The sequence below is a fragment of the Pezoporus wallicus genome, unplaced genomic scaffold (genome assembly GCF_028554395.1).
Source record: "Pezoporus wallicus isolate ANWC-B61680 ecotype Strahan unplaced genomic scaffold, APGP_CSIRO_Pwel_v1 contig_8649, whole genome shotgun sequence".
Lineage (NCBI taxonomy): Eukaryota > Metazoa > Chordata > Aves > Psittaciformes > Psittacidae > Pezoporus > Pezoporus wallicus.
The window spans coordinates 479,713-498,605 of NW_026639134.1; the positions used below are offsets into that span (position 1 = coordinate 479,713).

General features: G+C 41.4%; 1 protein-coding gene across 1 annotated transcript; it reads right to left on the reverse strand.

The window, feature by feature from the left end:
- Positions 1 to 360: 360 nt before the first annotated feature.
- Positions 361 to 18,690, reverse strand: NINJ1 (ninjurin 1). The gene is made up of 4 exons (XM_057413797.1): positions 18,593 to 18,690; positions 8,440 to 8,674; positions 3,672 to 3,833; positions 361 to 652 (listed from the first exon to the last, which is right to left on the reverse strand). Exons 1-3 carry the CDS (start codon positions 18,662 to 18,664, stop codon positions 3,679 to 3,681), a joined length of 462 nt encoding a protein of 153 aa, XP_057269780.1. The 5' UTR covers positions 18,665 to 18,690; the 3' UTR covers positions 361 to 652; positions 3,672 to 3,678.
- Positions 18,691 to 18,893: the final 203 nt, after the last annotated feature.

An 18,893-nucleotide genomic window follows, 5' to 3' on the forward strand; every position in this document is an offset into this window, starting at 1 on the left:
TCTGTGCACAAATGAGAAGAAATTTTAAGTGAGGTCCAGAAATTAAGAAGCAGGACAAATGAGTCCCTGTGACCAAAACTAGACAAATGATAGCCTACAGCTTCTGTTTGTCTCACCTTTGCTTTAGCTAGAGAGGAGAAAAAAGAAAACAAGGCACAGCTATCTCTGCACACTGCAAAGGAAGACCACTGTTGTGCCATGGAGTACACTGGTTTAGTGCCAAGCAAGTGAAATAAAGGACAATGTGACCACACCAGAACCAAAGGCCTGATGTTTCATACCACAAGGAAGTGATAACTTGCCACAAATAAAAAAAGGCATGGAGAAAGGGAAGTCCTGTGAAGTGCCACCAATTGATAATACCTTCTTCGATGAGCTCTCTGAAAATCAGTTAGTTTCTGCAGAAGTGGAAATGCCAGTATTCCAGAAACCAATGTCCTTGAGTCAAAATCAACCTTTCCTTAGATGCTGAACAGTTTAAATATTAACACATGGGAAAATTCCAGGTACACAAATATGCTGCTTGTTGGAGACCAGAGAAAGCTGCTTGATGTGTCCAGCTTCTTCAGAGTATTCCCCCCCCCCCCCGCCATCGTGTCCAAGTGTAACTGGCTCAAGTGCAAATGGCATCTAGAATGAATGCTTCAGGTCTCTGAAACACAAAATAAAGATATTGAGATGTTAGTGATACAAGAATTAGAGTAAACGACAAATTTGCCTTAAAGGGGAAATGAAGGTGGGTTTTCTTTGAAGTATGCATAATAGTAAAGGTAAAGCCAGAAAATGCTGGCCACATTTCTCTCAGAGCTTTGAGGAGATTGTGGACAGAAAAAAAAGACTTATTTTTCAAGTTGCATTAAGGTGACTGGGTGTTTTTAACAAGAGCAGTAAGTACAAATGGGGGACAACAGATGTGATGTTCCAAAGCGATAAAGAACTACCACATTTAACAAATATGGAGCAAAAAGACAAGGTCCCAGACACCACATTTGGCAATTTTATTAGGAAGCTGCCTGTGTGAGAAGCATTAAGGCAGGATCACACAGCTGCTGGTTTTGTACAAATGTAAACTTGTTTTAAATATCCTTTGGTCTTGTCTCTACCTGAGGTTACACAAACCAGCTACTGGTTCTCCTTTACTGAGGCACTGCAAGTTTATTAAACCAATTCCAACAGTAGATACCAATCATGTTCATGTGTGTGAAGATACCCTAGCTGTGCACAGCTATATGCAATATATGATATAGAGCTGTACGAGCTATTACCATCTTCTAGGCAGAACTGTGTTTCATGCTGTCATGATGATCTCAGTTACATGTGCACAGGTCTCTCACATAAGACCTAGCTTTCTAACTAGGGATTCCACAATTCTAGTTACAGTTAAGCCACAAAGCCCTTGGAGTTGACAGTTTATGGAAAACAGAAGGAACAATAGAGGAGAAATGCCAACACAAATGCTGTGAAGACCCTCTTCTTGCCAGATGGTGCCAGGTAAGCAGTAAGACATTGCATAAAACCACTGATGTTTCCATAAGACTTAGCCACGTGTGTGTGAAGTTAGGGGAAAGTAGACAAAGTCCACGGATGGGTGGGAGAAATTTGTAGGGAGATACACTTCTCATATTTAAAGAGGTAATGCTCTTTAACAGAAATGTTCAGAAGTCAGCCTGGCATATTAATGCTGTCTGGAGCCTGGATTGTAACACACAAAATAGATGTCCTGCAATCTCAGTTACAGCTGCAGGGTTCTTCAAAGCACTTTGGTATTGAGGTGTGCTTTACAGAAATACAGCAAGAGATCAAAAAGGGAGCAGAGCTGGCACTGGTACTGGGGAGAATCAGTAAGGCACCTCATTAGAGAATGCGGTATTAGTAGAGAAACAGCAGATGAACCGTGGGTGAGCTCATGCATCCAGTATCCTGATAAGGCAAGGTGTGTCACACCTACCCCCTGCATTTTGGTTGACTTCTAAGTATACCATTATATTAAGGCACTAACTGGCTCTGGGTTGGACTGTCAACTCGTGGTCCTCTCCACCCAGCATACACTAGTATGATAAGCAAAATCTACTTCTCCTCTCTTCCCTCGTTTTTCTTTCACTGTACCAAAAAGAGATTTGCTGGGATTCTGGTATTTCACCTTGTCCATGATTTGAATTTCTCGATGCCTATTTCAGATTCTTGTCTCTGCCTCTGTTCCTGGCTATTGTGCATGTTTTTTTCCTGTGAAGACAGCTACAATTCCAATAACCCTTCATTCAGTTCTCTTGGCTTTGCCAGTGCAATTTTGAGGTTAGTGTTTTCAGTATTGTTTTAATGTATACTATTGAGATGGATGTTCCAGGTATAATTGTGAACATATCTGAGATAATCTGTGTGCTCTTTGCTACTAAAATTAAATATTTATAAGTTTATTTGTAGAAACTATGGCCAGAAAATACAATAAAACAATCTTGTTTCAGTGCCAGAATTTCACAGATTTTGGTTAAAGCAGACAATTCCACCTTCACCCCAGAATAAATGAATTTCATTCTTCATCTTTCTAGTAAGTTTTTGCATTGATTTGCCCACATACTGTTCAGAGCCATGATAAATTCTGACCTGGTTTCAGTTCTTGCACAGATTTCTCTTGCACCATTCATCTTCAGATTAGGGCCCTGTTTAAAGGCCTTGTACCTTCATTTTCATGGAGAAAGGCTTTCATTTAGAAGTTAACTCAAACTAATAATGTTACACGTATGGGCTGTCAGCCTAGTAGCCAGTGTACCATGGCTTGCCAAGGAAGTCAAGTAATTCCTTCTTCAGCAGGTCTTCTGAAATACTGGATATTAGGAAGATAAAGAGCCAGGGCAATGTTGGTACACACAGACATAGCAGTGCTACTTTAAAGGCAGATGTTGAACTATAGCGTTTCTTGGGCTACAAGCCTACAGTTTAGGTTTATCTCCTACAAAATTGTTCATCACAGCTATGATGCTAGGAAGATACCCATTTTGATTCCCATAACTCCTACATTTATTCTTCTGCATAAGTAAATACCAAACTTTAAAATGCAGGTAGAGCAAACAGTATTGTTCTAAATGACCACATGTATTAAGTAAAGCAATAGCGCACATCACTTTGGGATGAATCTCCCACAGAGCAAAAGCCCTGCAGCTTGGGAGATCGAAAAGCCACACTATCTGCACAGGAACTGAAGGGCTCCAGTGATGTGTATTATATGTTGGACTTAATAGCCCTAATTACTTGGATAAAGATTAAATCTTCAGTCTAACAGACTGGACGCAGTATACTGCAAAACTTCCATAAAAGAAGAACAGGCATTTGGAGGAAGCAAAACAGTATTATTTCCCTTCTTGGCTTAGTCAGCAATGAGGAAAAGGAGTGGCTAAATGAGGACAACCTTTACACTTCCTATGCGTGACACATGCAACCCTGACAAAATAAGATGCTGCCATCAACTTCTGAACTCTAATTTACAAAACCACTGTAATTACATAGCAGTCCCTAATTGCTTCTGCTTTTGCAACTGTCAGAAGTAAACTCTTTATCTGTGAAGGCTAGAACTGTATAGATAAATCGGTGGCTATTTTTAAAGCTATGCCCTAGCATGCAAAGCATTCTTGTATGCTATGCCCTACTACCTGAGGGTGCAGAGAGATCATACTCACCTTTTATTTACTGTCTTGAAGCTGACTCAGCAACTGGCTTCTGCACTCCAAAGGCAGTGATAAAGATATTCACAACTACTATAATAAATACTAGTCCAGTTGCAAGGTTGTTGAGGAAATTCAGCTTTCCATGTTTTGCAGGGTTGTTAAGGTCATATTTTACTTCAAAGATAAAGGGAAAAAAAGTTTTAGTTATACGTATTATATGTTTAATTATATGTATTTCAAAATACAGAATAAAAGTCTTCACTACTTGTGCAGTTCAAGAATTTCTCTTACACTATTTGCATCAGTCATACTTAAAAGGGAAGTAAAATTCTGCAGTGTCAGTAAAAGTGCTAAGCAGAAGATCTTTAACCACAAGGAGCCTATTAGCTTCCAGTAATTAACATATAATCTCTGTGGATGCACATGGGAAGTAACGGATACACAAACATCACTAGAAATGTTCTGAGTTCTTGATCTTCCGAAATCTAGTTTTGTTGCAGACCTTAAACATTTAAAAATTCTTTCAGTCATGAATACACAAAGCTTGAAGTCCTGACCAGATAGAATGAAGTTAAATTTCCTGCAGGTTCTTCACAGGAAGCCCAATCTCTTTAACAGTGCTCTAATTATTTTTTTGGTGCTGGTGCTCTTCCCCAGCTGTACTCCCTGATTTTGCATTGATTCTGCTTTTAGAAAGCAAGGGCATTATATCTGCTAAACAGAGCACTGTAGCTGCAGTCCTTTTTATGGAAAGCATCAGCTGTGTAAACATTTTCTTCTGTTCCTTGCAGTTGAACTGCTAATGGCAGTGAGGGAGGAACACACAAGGGAGATAGTATTAATTTAGTTTAAGCTTTGATTCCAGGCCTTGTGAAAATATATGAAAGAGTTACACTGGACTGATAATAGACTTGATGATAGAGTAAAGCATGTGCCTGTGTAAGACAGTCTGGGGTGCTTGCCTGGCATCATGCAGAAACACAAGATTTTCCTCTGTGTCTGCTTTCCTGCATTAAGGGCTCTGCAGCTCAGACCTTCTGCTAAATTTGATGCTGGTGGAATCAGTGCCAATGAATTCTGGAGCTTGTTTTGAGGATAGTTTTTTGCCTATTAAAAATCCTAGTTCTTCTTGGAGTCTGCATGTTCAGGACATGTGATAGAAAGTTTATACATGACAAGTTTTTACAGCAACATAAACCTTTGAGCTCTTTCTGACAGGCACGCACACAGATGTCTAGCCTAGGACCCTACTGCCAGAGATCAACTTTATTATTTGGTTTTTAACACAGTGAGCCTCTCAACACTGCAGAACTTAACCACAGAACCATGACAAGCTTGTTTGTTGAAGCAGTTATACAGAAGTAGTGACAAACAAACTCATGATGCTGAAGTATTAAAAGTGAGGTTTACTTGGCCCCTAATTAGGAAGTCTAATGCTGTTTTGGTTTCAAGGAATTCCGGGCACCTCTTCAGGTACTGTTTGCTAAACCTCTATGATGTATGTCAAACATCACAGGCCAGGCAAAGCACTGTGTGGGAGAGCTACCTTTGTAGGCATGAAATAATTTAAGCTCAGCAGTATTTAACCCTGAAAATGAGTTTATATATGTCTGTAAAGTATCTGGAGCTATGTGGATGTTTGTATCCCAACAATACATAGAAGGACTCCCAGACTCTCATGTGTCGAATAAATGAATATTGAATCATTACTCCTAAAGTATAGGAGAAAAGCATTTCAGACAGTTGGTTTAAAAAAGAAAAGGGAATAATGGCCTAATGTATTTTGTGAGTTAGAAGAAACCATGCTCAAAGGAGAACTGACACTTTCAGAGCCATCCCTTTGTCCAAGTAAGGGTCAGAGAAGACAATATTGCTGGTCAGTTTAGGCAGTGCTCTAAATTTTGAAGTAGAATGGCAGTCATGCTATGTTAGTGATTATAGTGCTTAAGATGAGTGTGTTTGTGAAAATGTTCTTAAGAACAGCTATTCTTTAACTATTTTATTATAGTGGGATTAGATTACTATGATTTCATGCCACTTAAACTATTTCAAGACATTCTTTGCTTTTTCCCAAAAAGTTAAGGTTACCAAATCACTTTCAAGGACAAATTTGCTGAACGTTTTTCAAATTGTTTTTGTGAAAGGCTCTTTTGAAAGGGGAAAAGCTCTTAAGCACACACACAGAGCAGAAAGAACTGGTAATGCCTGGGATAAAACTCTGTCTCAAGGAAAGAAACTGGATAGTTGCACAGACTTTTGTTTGTACTTATGACAGCTTGTAAGTGGCAGAATTTTGTGGCTGGACAGAAAGACAAACTGTTCTTGCAGGCCAAAACTACCAGATACACACTGCAAAAAGCAAATTCTTGCTATGATGCCTGTATCTTTGTACCTTCATATCCTATTTCCTATCTTCAGTACTACTGACCTTTGCATGACAGCATTGCTCCAATGGTACAGGGCTTTGTCACCCTTGGTACACTGAACCTCCAGCTGCTGCTGACTGCACATCACGGGCTGAACTCCAGATGCATCTCAGTGTTTGCTAAGTGGTTTGTGATCTCTGCCTCAGCTCAGCTTCGGAGTAGAGGCTGCTGGGTATGCTCTTTGTTCTCAGTGTGACAAAGATAAAAATGACAGGAATAGAAGCCACTTCGGCAATGCCTGGCAGAAGCAAGCATTAAAAAGCCATGTCTCAGTATATACTGAGAAATTATTGCCTAACGAAAAGCAGGAAACTTGTTTAGAGTCTCAAAGCCTGCTCAACTGAAACAACCACTAGCGAGATGCCTTCAACCTAGAAACATAGAATCATAGAATCACGGGATGGTTGGGTTGTAAGGGACCTTAAAGCTCATTCAGTTCCAACCCCCTGCCACAGGCAGGGACACCTTTCACTAGAGCAGGTTGCTCTAAGTCCTGTCCAAGCTAGCCTTGAGCACTGCCAGGGATGAGGTCTACTTATTTTTGTGTATTGCTGATTTCTCCGTGACTGTCCATGACACATCCCTAGTATCATCAGGTCACCTTTCCCAGTCCCTTTCTGTAATTCCCTCTGAGCCTGAATGTTGCTCTTGTACTTACCCTACCAATGCAGGGACAGCTGTATTCTGTCTCTTTTGTAACAAAAAAAAAGCTACATCAGCTGCATATCAATATTATAAGCCTTACGTATCCTGGTTTCCTAGGAACTTCCTCCTTGAACACCAAGTTTTTTTTCAGTTGTGCTAAAAACCAGCATGCTGAAAGATTAGCATAGATGCCAAAGGTGGCACCTATAACTTAGTAAATGTTGTGTCAATTCTGACTGCCATCTTCAAGGCTTTGCATTTATGATAGACTTAAGATCTGCCATCCAATACCCTTTGATTTAATGGGAAAGATTTAAGAAAAGTTATGAGAGTAAATGATCATATATTACTAGCAAAAGAAGTGGCACATAGCTGTTTCCTACCAGTGAAGGTGTCATTTAGGTGTTCAACTGATGCTGAAACCTAAACATTTCCTCCGATTCCACAGGTATCTTTGATCGACTTGCCAAAGTTATGGTCTAAGGCTTGGGTGCTGCCAATGAACACTGCAGGTTTCCAGTAACTTTGCAAAATGCTACTGGGTTCTTTTTGCATTTTGCCTTGCAAAACCGTGGGGGGAAAACATCACAGTAGGGTGAGATAGCAAAGAGAAACACTGAAGACTTGTTTAAGGTCAAAACAGAAATTTCAGGTTTCCAGAAGAGTTTGGATAATTCATGCTCACATAGTGATGACACTGTTTTGGAAATGAGCCTGGTTCTATAGGTACTTAGATCAATATTCTGCTTTACAGAATAAGGCAGAGGGTGCAGGACATATCTGTGCTACTAATCGTAGAATCACAGAATGGTTTGGGTTGGAAGGGACCTTAAGGCTCATCCAGCTCCAACCCCCTGCCATGGGCAGGGATACCTCCCACTAGAATATTGATTTAAAATACTTTATATTTAGTGATAAGTACTGGTTCTAGTGCCTTATGGCATTGTACCTATTAATACTGACTAGCGGAATCTCTATTTTTGAGAACAGCAAACATGTTGCATTGAACATTGAATGTGAATGTTTATCATTCCCCAAATAAGTCTGAAAGCGGAGAGTGAGAAGGGCAGGGAGCAAGGAACTAATTCTATTCCTGTCCCATTAAACATGTCCAGAGCACACACGAACACAACTCCTGTTTGAAGTCATTCTCTTGAGATGATTTCAAGCATATGTCAAAGGTAATGCATCATATTTCTTTGGTAGAAAGTAGAAAAGGTTTCCCTAGTGATAAGCAGAATTCAAGACAACCTAGTTTTAGTTCCAAATTGCTACTCATGTTCACAAAATATTCTCAAAATATTACTTTATAATAATTAACAGGATTAAGTAACAGGTCTTGCCAGAAACAGTATTATGAAACTGGGAAGGCTGCATGATTCTATCTGGCCTATTAATGTTTCTTTTACAGTATTTCATCATTTTCCTTCCTCCTCAGGCCTTCTGAAAAGAAAAATATTCATAAACTGGGCAAATGAGGAAGTTGATCAAAACTGAAGATTCCACATAAAGCTGCCCTTCCTCCTTTGGATGCACTATTTCTAAGGTCTTAAGAAAATACCTCAATCAATTATGAGATAAAGACTTTCAAATATAACTTTCAAATATTTAAGAATAATTAGGGAGTCTATATACCATTTTATATACCATCTTATAGGTTGCATCCTGTAAGAAAAATACATGTCAATGGTTTTGTTGTTGCTACATACCAAGGAATATCAGGAGTACTCCCACGATAACTTGCAGTGTGAGTGACAGGCTGATAAGAATAATAAGTGGGATGAAGAAGGAAAAAGAAGGTCCTTGCTCTATCACGGCTTTCAGCTGGGATGCATTGGCCATCAGCAGGGCAATGTCCAACATGCTCTCTGCAGCACTTTTCTTATTTGCATAGTGGTTGATATTCATAGGTCCATTTCTTTGAAACCACTGTGATGTTCTGTGCTAGAATCGGGAGAAAGGAAAAAGATTATTCACATCTATCTTAATTGGTGTAGTGAGTGAGAGATCACTTGGCACATCAACTAATTTCTGTATTCATACTGATAAGAGCAGTAGTGGTACTGAGACTTTCAGTGCATCTTTTTCACTGTTACTACTGTCCTCCATCTGACAAGAGAGCAGTAAATACTGCCTGTACTGCACTTTGGCAGGTACACTTTTTCCAGCTTGTAGGATCAGTCTGACGAGTCAGGATGTTTCTATGCTGGGAAAGGGGAAGACTGAAGAAGCTGAAAAGCTTGCACTGCAAAAGGTTGGGTGGGAAAAACCCCTGCAAAGCAATCAAGCAAACAATAAATTGTTGCAACTACGGCATACTTAAAACCACAAATATTTATTAAATTCATCCTCTGTTATCACATAGTTCTAATTACTCATGAATCTTACCTGGAGGACTTATGTGGAAGTTGGCCACTGTACGAGCTTTGCTTAACCTCTTTCCTTGCTGCTTACTCTGCCATGTCCCTGTCCAGTCCCACCCATACACAGTGAACTGTTTTTCCACTTTAATAGCTTATGATGTGTGGGTGCCAAGCACTGCCCAAGCACAAGGGAAACTTTCTTTCCATTTTTCACATCAACAGGTTTTAATTTTTTTAAATTGTCCTTCAAACAAACAGGAAAGTAAAACCCAACTGCAGGGCAAAACCAGAGCTTGTTAACCTGCCAGGACAAAAAAAATGAATGTCTCCTAATAATGATTCACATGACATTTGACAGCTCATCATTCAGAGGTGCCTATTTCTCTATGGATTAGATGCAGCTTAGGGTAACTAGGTTAGGCTTAGATGCCTGACTCTGCGATGAGAAGAGTAGGTAACCCTCATTTCTGTATTCTCTGAACAGGTTAAGAATTTAATTATTGCTGCTCTTCCTTATAGACTTTATTCCAAAGTAATACACAAATATACTGGAAGTAAGCTTATGCTAGCTGACTTCTCTAAAGCTGCTTCTTAGAGAACTTTTTAATTGCACAAGTATGTTCCTGCTTGCCAGAAAATACTGTGGGGAAAGTCTCACTTTGAAGGTTAGTTCAAATGCAGAAAACTGCCCTCTAATTACTCTCTCCAGCAGCACTGAGAACTATCAAATTTCCAACTCCAAAGCCAGGTTTGCCACTGTACAGCCCTAAAAGTGTCCTCTTAAATAGGACAGATATTAATGCATAGAGCAAACACATTCCCAGCTTTTCCAGGGCACTCAAATACCAAACTTTACCCATTTTCACCAGACATGTTGTAATCAACCACAGCCTAAATATTTTACTCAGTGAAAAACAGCATGGGACAGTAGCAGACTTTTTTTCCTACAAAGAGAAAGAAGCCATGTAATCATAGCTTCACGAAGATGGCTTCTTTATATTGAGACGAGGCTGCTGAAGAAACTGGCTTTGAAATGAATGCTGACTTCAGTCAGGAAGATCTCAGTACACATTTGGTTTTGTCTATATCCCACCACCTAAAATGCAATTTGGCTGGGGGATCTGTCCTACATTTGCCACTTTTTCTCTCCTCAAGGCCAGCCTCCTCGTCCTACCTCCCTGCCCCATTAAACCACTGAAGCATTTGGATGCTTGGAAAAATACTGTAATTCTAGTATACCATCCACCAGAAGCACTAAACCAGATGTGGATGTTCATTTCCTTATGGAAAGCAGCATGGAATATATGGTGGCAGTACTCTAGAAAGATCCAGACTAACATTTTTCACTGTTTAGTGTACAGTAAAAAGCCAAACGCACACACTTAGCTCTTGGCTACTTAATGCTGGCAGTGTACAACAGGATGGGGAACTTCATGTGTAACAGCAGAATGCAATTTCTACGCATGAATTTAGAAGAAAGTCTTCTTAGTAGACTATAGAAATAATATTTTATCACAAGTTCATAATAAAGGAAGCTTTTCCCTATATTGACTAGCTAATTAACTCCTTCCTGATGAAAATACTGCCATAGAAATACCTGTTGGGGCTACGAAGTTGCAGCATGCAACACCATCAAAAACTACATGGGTAGCTGTGACTCGGTTCTTAATCCTGATGGAAGGGGACTGCAGTAAAAACACGACAACTAGTTTCTGTGTTTTCATTGATGTGGGAATGTGATGGTGTTTGACATGGTGGTCTGTTGGGTTATTTTAACTTCACAAAAGAGTAGATAGTCTGGGCTGAATCTTCCTTTCAGTTACCTCTGTGACTACAGGACATAAGACAGTTTGTACATAAAAAGCAGAATCTTTTCTTTCTCCTGGAGAAATGTCCTGCTGTACTTTTAGGACCTTGCTGTTTGCTGATTTTCTCTATGGTCAGGTTGCATGTGGGAATAGGAGGATATGGCATTTGAATTGTGGTGAAAGCAAAGGGGTTGAGTCACTTCTAAACTCCAATAAATGGAGAAGACTTTTCAAAGTAGGGTGCTGCTGAAGCAAACTAAGGCAAAACTTCTTATTCCTGGCATGACAACTCAGCTATTTACTATGCTTAGATTCTAAAAACTGGCATTTTGCTCTGTTAAGAGACTTTCAGCTACCACTCCTGAAAGCAGACCAGCTCAGAATCAGAATGAGGCATATGGAGAAGTGAAATGTTGGTTCTACTGTAAGCAGCCTGTGGTCTTGTCTTCTGCCAGGAAAAAAGAACTGTAATCATAGAAAACCCAGAAACAATCATTCCTCATCTCCTGCTTGAGAACTGGTACCTCCTCACTCATGCTGGAAAACCATCAAACAAATAAAAATGCTTTCTGGAAGCAAGTTGAAGACAACTGCCAAAAGCACTGGAACAAATGCAGTCAGCCCTATGGCAGCAATTTTTAAGATTTGACTATGTGTTGTACAACAACATATAGACAGGGAAAGAAAGAAAAGCTGTTGCCTTAACCTCAGGATAATTACAGTCATGTACAACAGAAATTATATGGGAACTATGTTATGCGGCTTTATGTTTTTTTCAGGGAGATTAAAGCATGTAGCAAACATATGCAGCCCACAGTATCCAATGACACTTCCCCATGCTGTTATCATCTGCAGAGGGAAAGTGTGGCTTCTGAAGACTTTCTAGGATGCATGTAAAGTAAAACTTTTCCTGCAGGTGTCACTTGGCAAGAGAAATGTACTTCACACAACCTGCCTTATCCTCAACGTAATCAAAACACTTCATTACACACTTTGAATATTCAAATTACCTGGTGCAAACAAGCTGATCCCTTCAGCTGGCATCACTGAATGAGTCTGAGGAAAAACTGCACGTGTTTTCACATGTGTGTGCACAAGAGCCAGGTGTAGGTGGAACTGCTGTATCTTCCTTTCCCTGTCAGTAACAGCCTGCCCTCAGGTCTCAATTGCCAGCAAAGCACCAACCCTGAGCAGAACAGCCTGCCGCACAATTATGAAAAGTAGAGGGCTGAAAAACTTCTTTCTCTGTCTGTGACTGGAACAATCTCCTGTGGAACTGCTGATATTCACAGTCAAATGATGTTGTCCCCATGGACAATAATATCACTGGTCCTCACACAGCAGCAAAGTCTGTTTGCTTGCCCAGAGCAGAGCTGTTTGCAAGGATAAAGCTAAGATGCTGCATGAGAAGCTGGAACTTTTTTTCTTCTGTAAGACCAACCCTTCCCACCAGGATTGAACGGTATTAGACACACAATCTCACTGTGTTGACATGGACTTTGCTGCTGCTTTGCTTCACTCATCATTTCAACAGGAGACCCAGAAGATCTGAGTCCCTTTGAAATACAGAGAGGATTTATTCATTACATTTATTAAAAAATAAAAGTGGCACTGAGACGAATGTCCTTGTATGCCAACTTTCATGAATCACATCTGAGACCCACCTGGTGATTCAACAGGAAGGAAACAGCACTGAAAATGGAAACATCTGAAAACAAATAATAAAGTAACTAAATACAGTAACTAGTTATAGTAAGGATTTCTGCTTCTATTACAACATGAAATCAGTACTTGTGACAACATTTATGTAGCTGTTTGTTCAGCAGAGTATTTATCGAACACTAGTCACTGCTGAAGCAGTCAAACCAAAATGCTGGAAGTCTGAACAAAAAAATGGGAAGCCCAAAAGTTGTTTATTTTCTTGTCCAACTTGACCTGAGTTTGCCAAACTGTATCAGTGAGTCTTTGCAGAGAAGACAGAAGGGGTCTGTGACATGCCAATCACCTGTAATCCACTGAGAAAAAAACCTACAAACCACTAGTGAAAATGTTGCCTGCTTTGCATTTGTATTTACAACTTAGTTATGGTTGTTTCTGTCACTCTGCCCTACGAATGCAGGAAGAAAGAGTTCGGATTCTGACAGCAAGATGTTAGGATTCATTTCTTCTCTTTTTGTACGTCCCCAGGTGCTCAATGCAGCTTCTTAAATGTCTTGCACCACATATATTCTCATTTAGATATTGTTTTAAGAAAATCTCAGAAAAAAAAAAGGCCAAAACAAAAGCCCCACAAAAGGCAAACACTGCCTGAAACAACAGGATCTTGAAATTTCCAAGCTGAGTCAAATCCGTTATGAACACTGAATTTACTGTTCTTGTAATGAAGTTAACAGGTACTTGCACTAGCACAAGACTGTTTACTGTTTTCTTCTTAAATCCCACAAGAAAACCAGTATTTTGCAGTTCACAAGGTGAACTTCCAGTTTCCCAGATGAATACTTTGAAACAGAAACTGCAAAGTATAAGCCAGAAGTACAGCCTGGGTCTCTTCAATTTTGATTTGCAATTTGTACCACAGCTCACCATGTTTTGCATGTCAGGCCCAGAGTCTCATATCTGGGTTCTGAAAACACACAAATCCTTAATTTAGTATTGGTACAGTATTAGCACTAAATAATTTCATGGTATTCTAACCATTAAGCATTCTAACTATTCCAATCATTAAGCAGTAGACTGTCTTTATCAAATAGAGGAGACCCACAGTTTTGTAACTGGGAAGATAATGGTGATTATCATTTCTATATTCAAACCGATTGATAACACCTTCCTTAAGCTATCAGAAGATTCTTCGCCTTCAGTTACATTTACTCTGAAATACAATCCCCACAGTCTTTGGCTTGCTCTGACTCTGCATACAGCGTTCTTTCTCTTTTAGGTTAATGATTATTGCAATTTTCTGGCAGCTTTTAGTCACTTCTAATAGCTAAACAGCCTTGATTCAAAATGATATCAGGCAAACTTGTTGACCAAAATGACCTCTGGGTTTTTATTGTTTGTATTATATGGAGCTTCCTTAAATTCTTGTGTTTAGTGACAGTCCTAATTTTAAAATGATGAAAACTTGCTACATAATAATGAGGCTGTGTAAACAGAGGCAAGTCAAACTGACCTTACAGTGGACTGTTCGCTACTGTGTTTTGCAACAGTCTTTCTAACCAAGACTATTAAAGAGATGATAGAGAGCTCTTTTTTTTAAAAAGTAATTCGCTAAGTTCTTGAAATACTGACCATTAAGAAAGATACTGCACAGCAAACTCTTCCAGATCTTTTAGCGGTAATTTCACATTCAGGGAAAATTTCAGTTATATCAAAAAAGAGAAGGATCAGACATTAAGAAATAGTACAGGAATAAAACAGAAGAGAATTTCAGAACTGTACTTGTATTTTTTTCCTAAGATCAACCCTACAGTTACACAGTTGAACTAGTCACTTCATATAATTATTTAATAACCCTCATAGATGTGGAATTTCTGTCCATATCTCCATCACTTACTGAAGATGCAATGGGCTATAAGTGGCCACTCTGAAATCAGACTTCCCCTCTGCCTCAGAGGTCTTGCTGGTCTAAAAAAGTAGGGAAAATATTCTACAAAGACAAGAAATATTCTTCCAACAAATATATCAGGTTAGATATAAGGAAGAAGTTCTTCCCTGTGAGGGTGGTGAGGCACTGGAACAGGCTTCCCAAAGGAATGGCAAATGCTCCATCTCTGGCTGGATAGAGCCTTAGGTGATATGGTCCTAGCAGAGGAGTCCCTGCCTGTGGCAGGGGGTTGGAACTAGATGATCTTAGGGTCCTTTCCAACCTTAACTGTTCTATGATTCTATGATTTTAAGCTGTATCAGTTATGTAATGGACAATTAGCTCCTTTGTACACCTCCTCAGAAGATACTATTTCTTTTCCCCAGTAAAACATTAGATCACTTGTTCAGCTTAGCACTGACTAAAGAGAGAAAAAACATACCTCTGGACTGACTCATCAATTACAGTTCATGTAGGAATTTCATTTGAGGGTAGGGGAATCTGTTCATTCAAGTACCAACCCAGCATCACATTAACTAGCTTGTGAGACTTCTGCAATCACATCTTGAGACCGTATGGTTTCAATCAATTAAAATAAAAAGCAGGGGGGACACACTCAGCCTGTGTTTATATTTCACAGACAGCATCAATTTTCTAGTACCTTTAAAAGCCTATACTTAAGAAGGGCCACTTTTTATACAGTCAGAAAATGCAAGTATGACTACATTAAGACTACACTGTACACCTATTTAGACAGAAGCTTTCTCCTGTATGATTTTTTTCTGTCTTGCATTACTACTGCTCATTCACATCTTCTATTACTGCTTCTCACAACTGGTCTGCAGGCTGCCTATTTTGTGTGGTTAAAGCACTGTTTGTTTATTCTAGCTACTTAAAAAAACAAGCAAACAAAACCTTATCATCAGCAGTTTCAATATTCAGAGTATATAAAATATTTCAAATTCAATTTGGATGCTTTAGAACTTTCCATTTCATTCTATATGCAGTGATATAATTTCAAGTTCCTGCAGATGTGAAGTTTGTTACTTGCAGCATGATGCCAAGAAACTGCTATGTTCCAAACCTACTTATGAATACAAGCTTGAAGGCAGCTATTGCAGAGCTTTATTTTTTTGTTGTCATTCTTTTCTACCATCCAATTCTTGTTCACCTTTGTCATAGTTCTTTAAGTCTTTCAACTAGGATTTCCTATTAGTTTGGAAACATTAAAATAGATTTTACAACAGGGTGACAGGACTGTATGAATATGGACCATGAACAAGGAAAGCAAGGAGATGAAGATGCAAAACCAGTTACTATCTGTATTTGTATGAACAGATACTTTGGAAGAAGCAGCCAGATACTTCTGCCAAGTGTAATTCCTCACATGAGTCAATGAGGCGTACCAGGCTAACCCGGCTTTAGAAGCAGGGAATTTCTTACTTCTAAAAGCTTGACAGCTGCTAAAAAAACCTACCCAAATTAATAATGAAATCAAAATAAACCACATCAACCCACTGTGTGACCACTCATTCACAATTACAGTTGGCTTAACTTGTCTTTTTTTAATTCATGTGCTTTGAATGCTTTGAAGGCTGGATAACTCTATCTGCATTTCATGTCAGCTCTTCTGAAAGAGAAGGCAGCAGTCTGCTGAAGATGTGCAACAGCATCTGTTCTGAGGAGAGCAGACACTAGGATGGCAGTAAGCCATCCCAGGTGGAACATGTTGCAATGCCTGTGCAGACACTTGGGCACTTCTGACTCCAACACTGAAGATGCAGGCACATTCAGATTTGTGGACTCCCCAGGTTTAGCTGGCTCCTGAGTTCAGGTGTTCTTTTATTTGTGTGAATTGTGAACTTGGTCAGACTTCTAAGGTATCTCCTATTCACAGACTGTTTTTTTAAGAAACCTGCCCTCATCTGTTTTACCTCACATAAACTTTTTTGTGTGTGTTAGAAAATGGGAAAAAAGTGTCTGTAAAGTTCTCTGAAGTGCTACTGTATATGTATAATACAGTATAATAGTACAGTTTGCTGCTTATTTTTTATATGTCAATTGGAGCTTGGAGTTTCTATGGGGAAGATGTAACAAAATCATGATTGCTTGCAACTGAAGATGAAGTAAAATGGGAAAGTTCCAGAAAAATTCTCAGAACATAGCAAGTTAAAAAAAATCTCTATGTCTAGTAGTTGTGATGCAACCACAACTCTATGTTAATAAAAAGGAAGATGGCCAAGAAGTCAGTGGTTTACAGGAAACCCCCCAGGCCACCAGCCTGACCTGCGCAGCCCAGCCTTGATTATCTTTATGTACTTTCCAGGATTTATTAAAGTCAGCTTGTTTTATTTCTTGGTAGGATTATTCATGGCTACAAGGGCTTGTCAGGAAGGGAGGGAGGAAGGACAGATCTGCTACACAAACAGTCCAGTCTGTCTGTAGCCAGAAAGTTTTACCAGTGACGTAGGTGGTTTAGTACAACTGGTTCTATGTGGAAGTCTTAGGTTGGAACAAAAGCTGCTTTTTAGAGTTTACTCCTTTCCAAACCAACATAAAAGATGATCTTCTATGCTCTTCTAAACCTTTTCAGATAACTGGCATGCTTGGAAAACATGCTTTATGCATAAACAGAGTATGGATGAAATGCTCTGCAATGAAGATCTCTGGCCATGTTTTGACTACACAGAAAAGTTGGGTATTTCTTGGTTTTACTTGGGTAAAACCCAAGGGTATGGAAAAAAAAAAACTCATACAGGCCCAACCTTTTAAATAATCCTCCTACTTTTGTGCTCCCTTCTCTCCTGTGTACATATTCCTGAGCAACTTTTCCATCCTCTCCCAAGTAATCTCGGTAGAAACACCCTCCCAGGTTCAGAGAGATGTCAGCGTGCTCCGAGCAGAGATTTCTGGGTGGGGAGGACATCTGATGACCTTTCAATTCACATGTGTAGGAACTAAAGGGTCGTTGTGCCAAAGACAAAAAAGGATCTTTTCCTCCACTGGCACTTGCCTATCTTTGAAATGAGACAAAGTGGGTTGCCTGCAGCAGCATGCACACAAAAAGAAGTGCTGAATTAATGGAAGACAGGTTAGGAAAGAAAATGAAACTGAAAAGTATAGGGTGGGCAGAAAACAGCCCTGAAGAGAAGGTCTGGGGGATACTGGTGCATGAGAAGCTTCCCATGACCCGGCTTCAGGGTGTGCTAGAGCCCAGAACCCCCCGTGTGCTGGGCTGCACCCCCAGAGCGTGAGCAGCAGCTCAGGGAGGGGATCCTGCCCCTCTGCTGTGCTCTGGGGAGAACCCCCTGCAGCCCTGATCCAGCTCTGGGGCAGTAGCACAGGAGGGACGTGGAGCTGTTGGAGAGAGGCCAGAGGAGGCCATGGAGATGCTGCGAGGGCTGGAGCAGCTCTGCTCTGGAGCCGGGCTGAGAGAGCTGGGCTGGAGCAGCCTGGAGAAGAGAAGGCTCCTGAAGGGGAGACCTGAGAGCAGCTCCAGTGCCTAAAGGGGCTGCAGGAAACCTGGAGAGGGGCTTGGGACAAGGGCCCGTAGGGACAGGCCAAGGGGAATGGCTTTAACCTGCCAGAGGGGAGACTGAGATGAGCTCTTAGGCAGAAGCTCTTCCCTGTGAGGGTGCTGAGGTGCTGGCACAGGGTGCCCAGAGAAGCTGTGGCTGCCCCATCCCTGGCAGTGTTCAAGGCCAGGTTGGACACAGGGGCTTGGAGCAAGCTGCTCTAGTGGAAGGGGTCCCTGCCCGTGGTAGGGGTTGGAGCTGGATGAGCTTTAAGGTCCCTTCCAACACAAACCAGTCTGGGATTCTATGAGTACCCATTACCAGACTTAGCAGGGCAGCAGTCCGCACACCGGCCCCTTCCCGGCGTTTCTTCCCGCCCCAACTCCCCGGCGGCTCCCGCTGCCTCCCGTAGTCGGCTGGGTCGGAGGTGGACTGGGGCCACCCCGGACCCCTCACGCCTGTCCCGCCGCTGCCCCATACACCGCCTCCTCCCGCCGCCCCGCTCCCGCCCGCCATGCCCGGGCTCCGCGGCAGCCGAGCCCGCTCCCGCCCTCCTTCTCCCCACAGCCGGCTGAAAGCGCCTCCCTCCCTACCCGCTCGCCGAGCGCCGGCTCCGCGCCCTCCGCCAGCCCGTTCATCTCGTGGGTCTCGCTGCCGGAGTCCATCGCGCCGCAGAGGCGGTCGGTGCGGCCCCAGCCCTCCGTTCCTGCCAGGCCCGGCTCAGCGGCCGGGAGCGAGAGCGGCCGCTGATGAGAAAGTTTCCAGCGGGGCGGCTCTGCCCCTGCTCAAACCCGCCGCCCCGGGGCCCGCCCGCCCCGCTCTCCCCCGGAGGTCCGCCCGGCGGACGCAGCACGCTGCACCCCCGGAACGCTGCACCCCCGGAACGCTGCACCC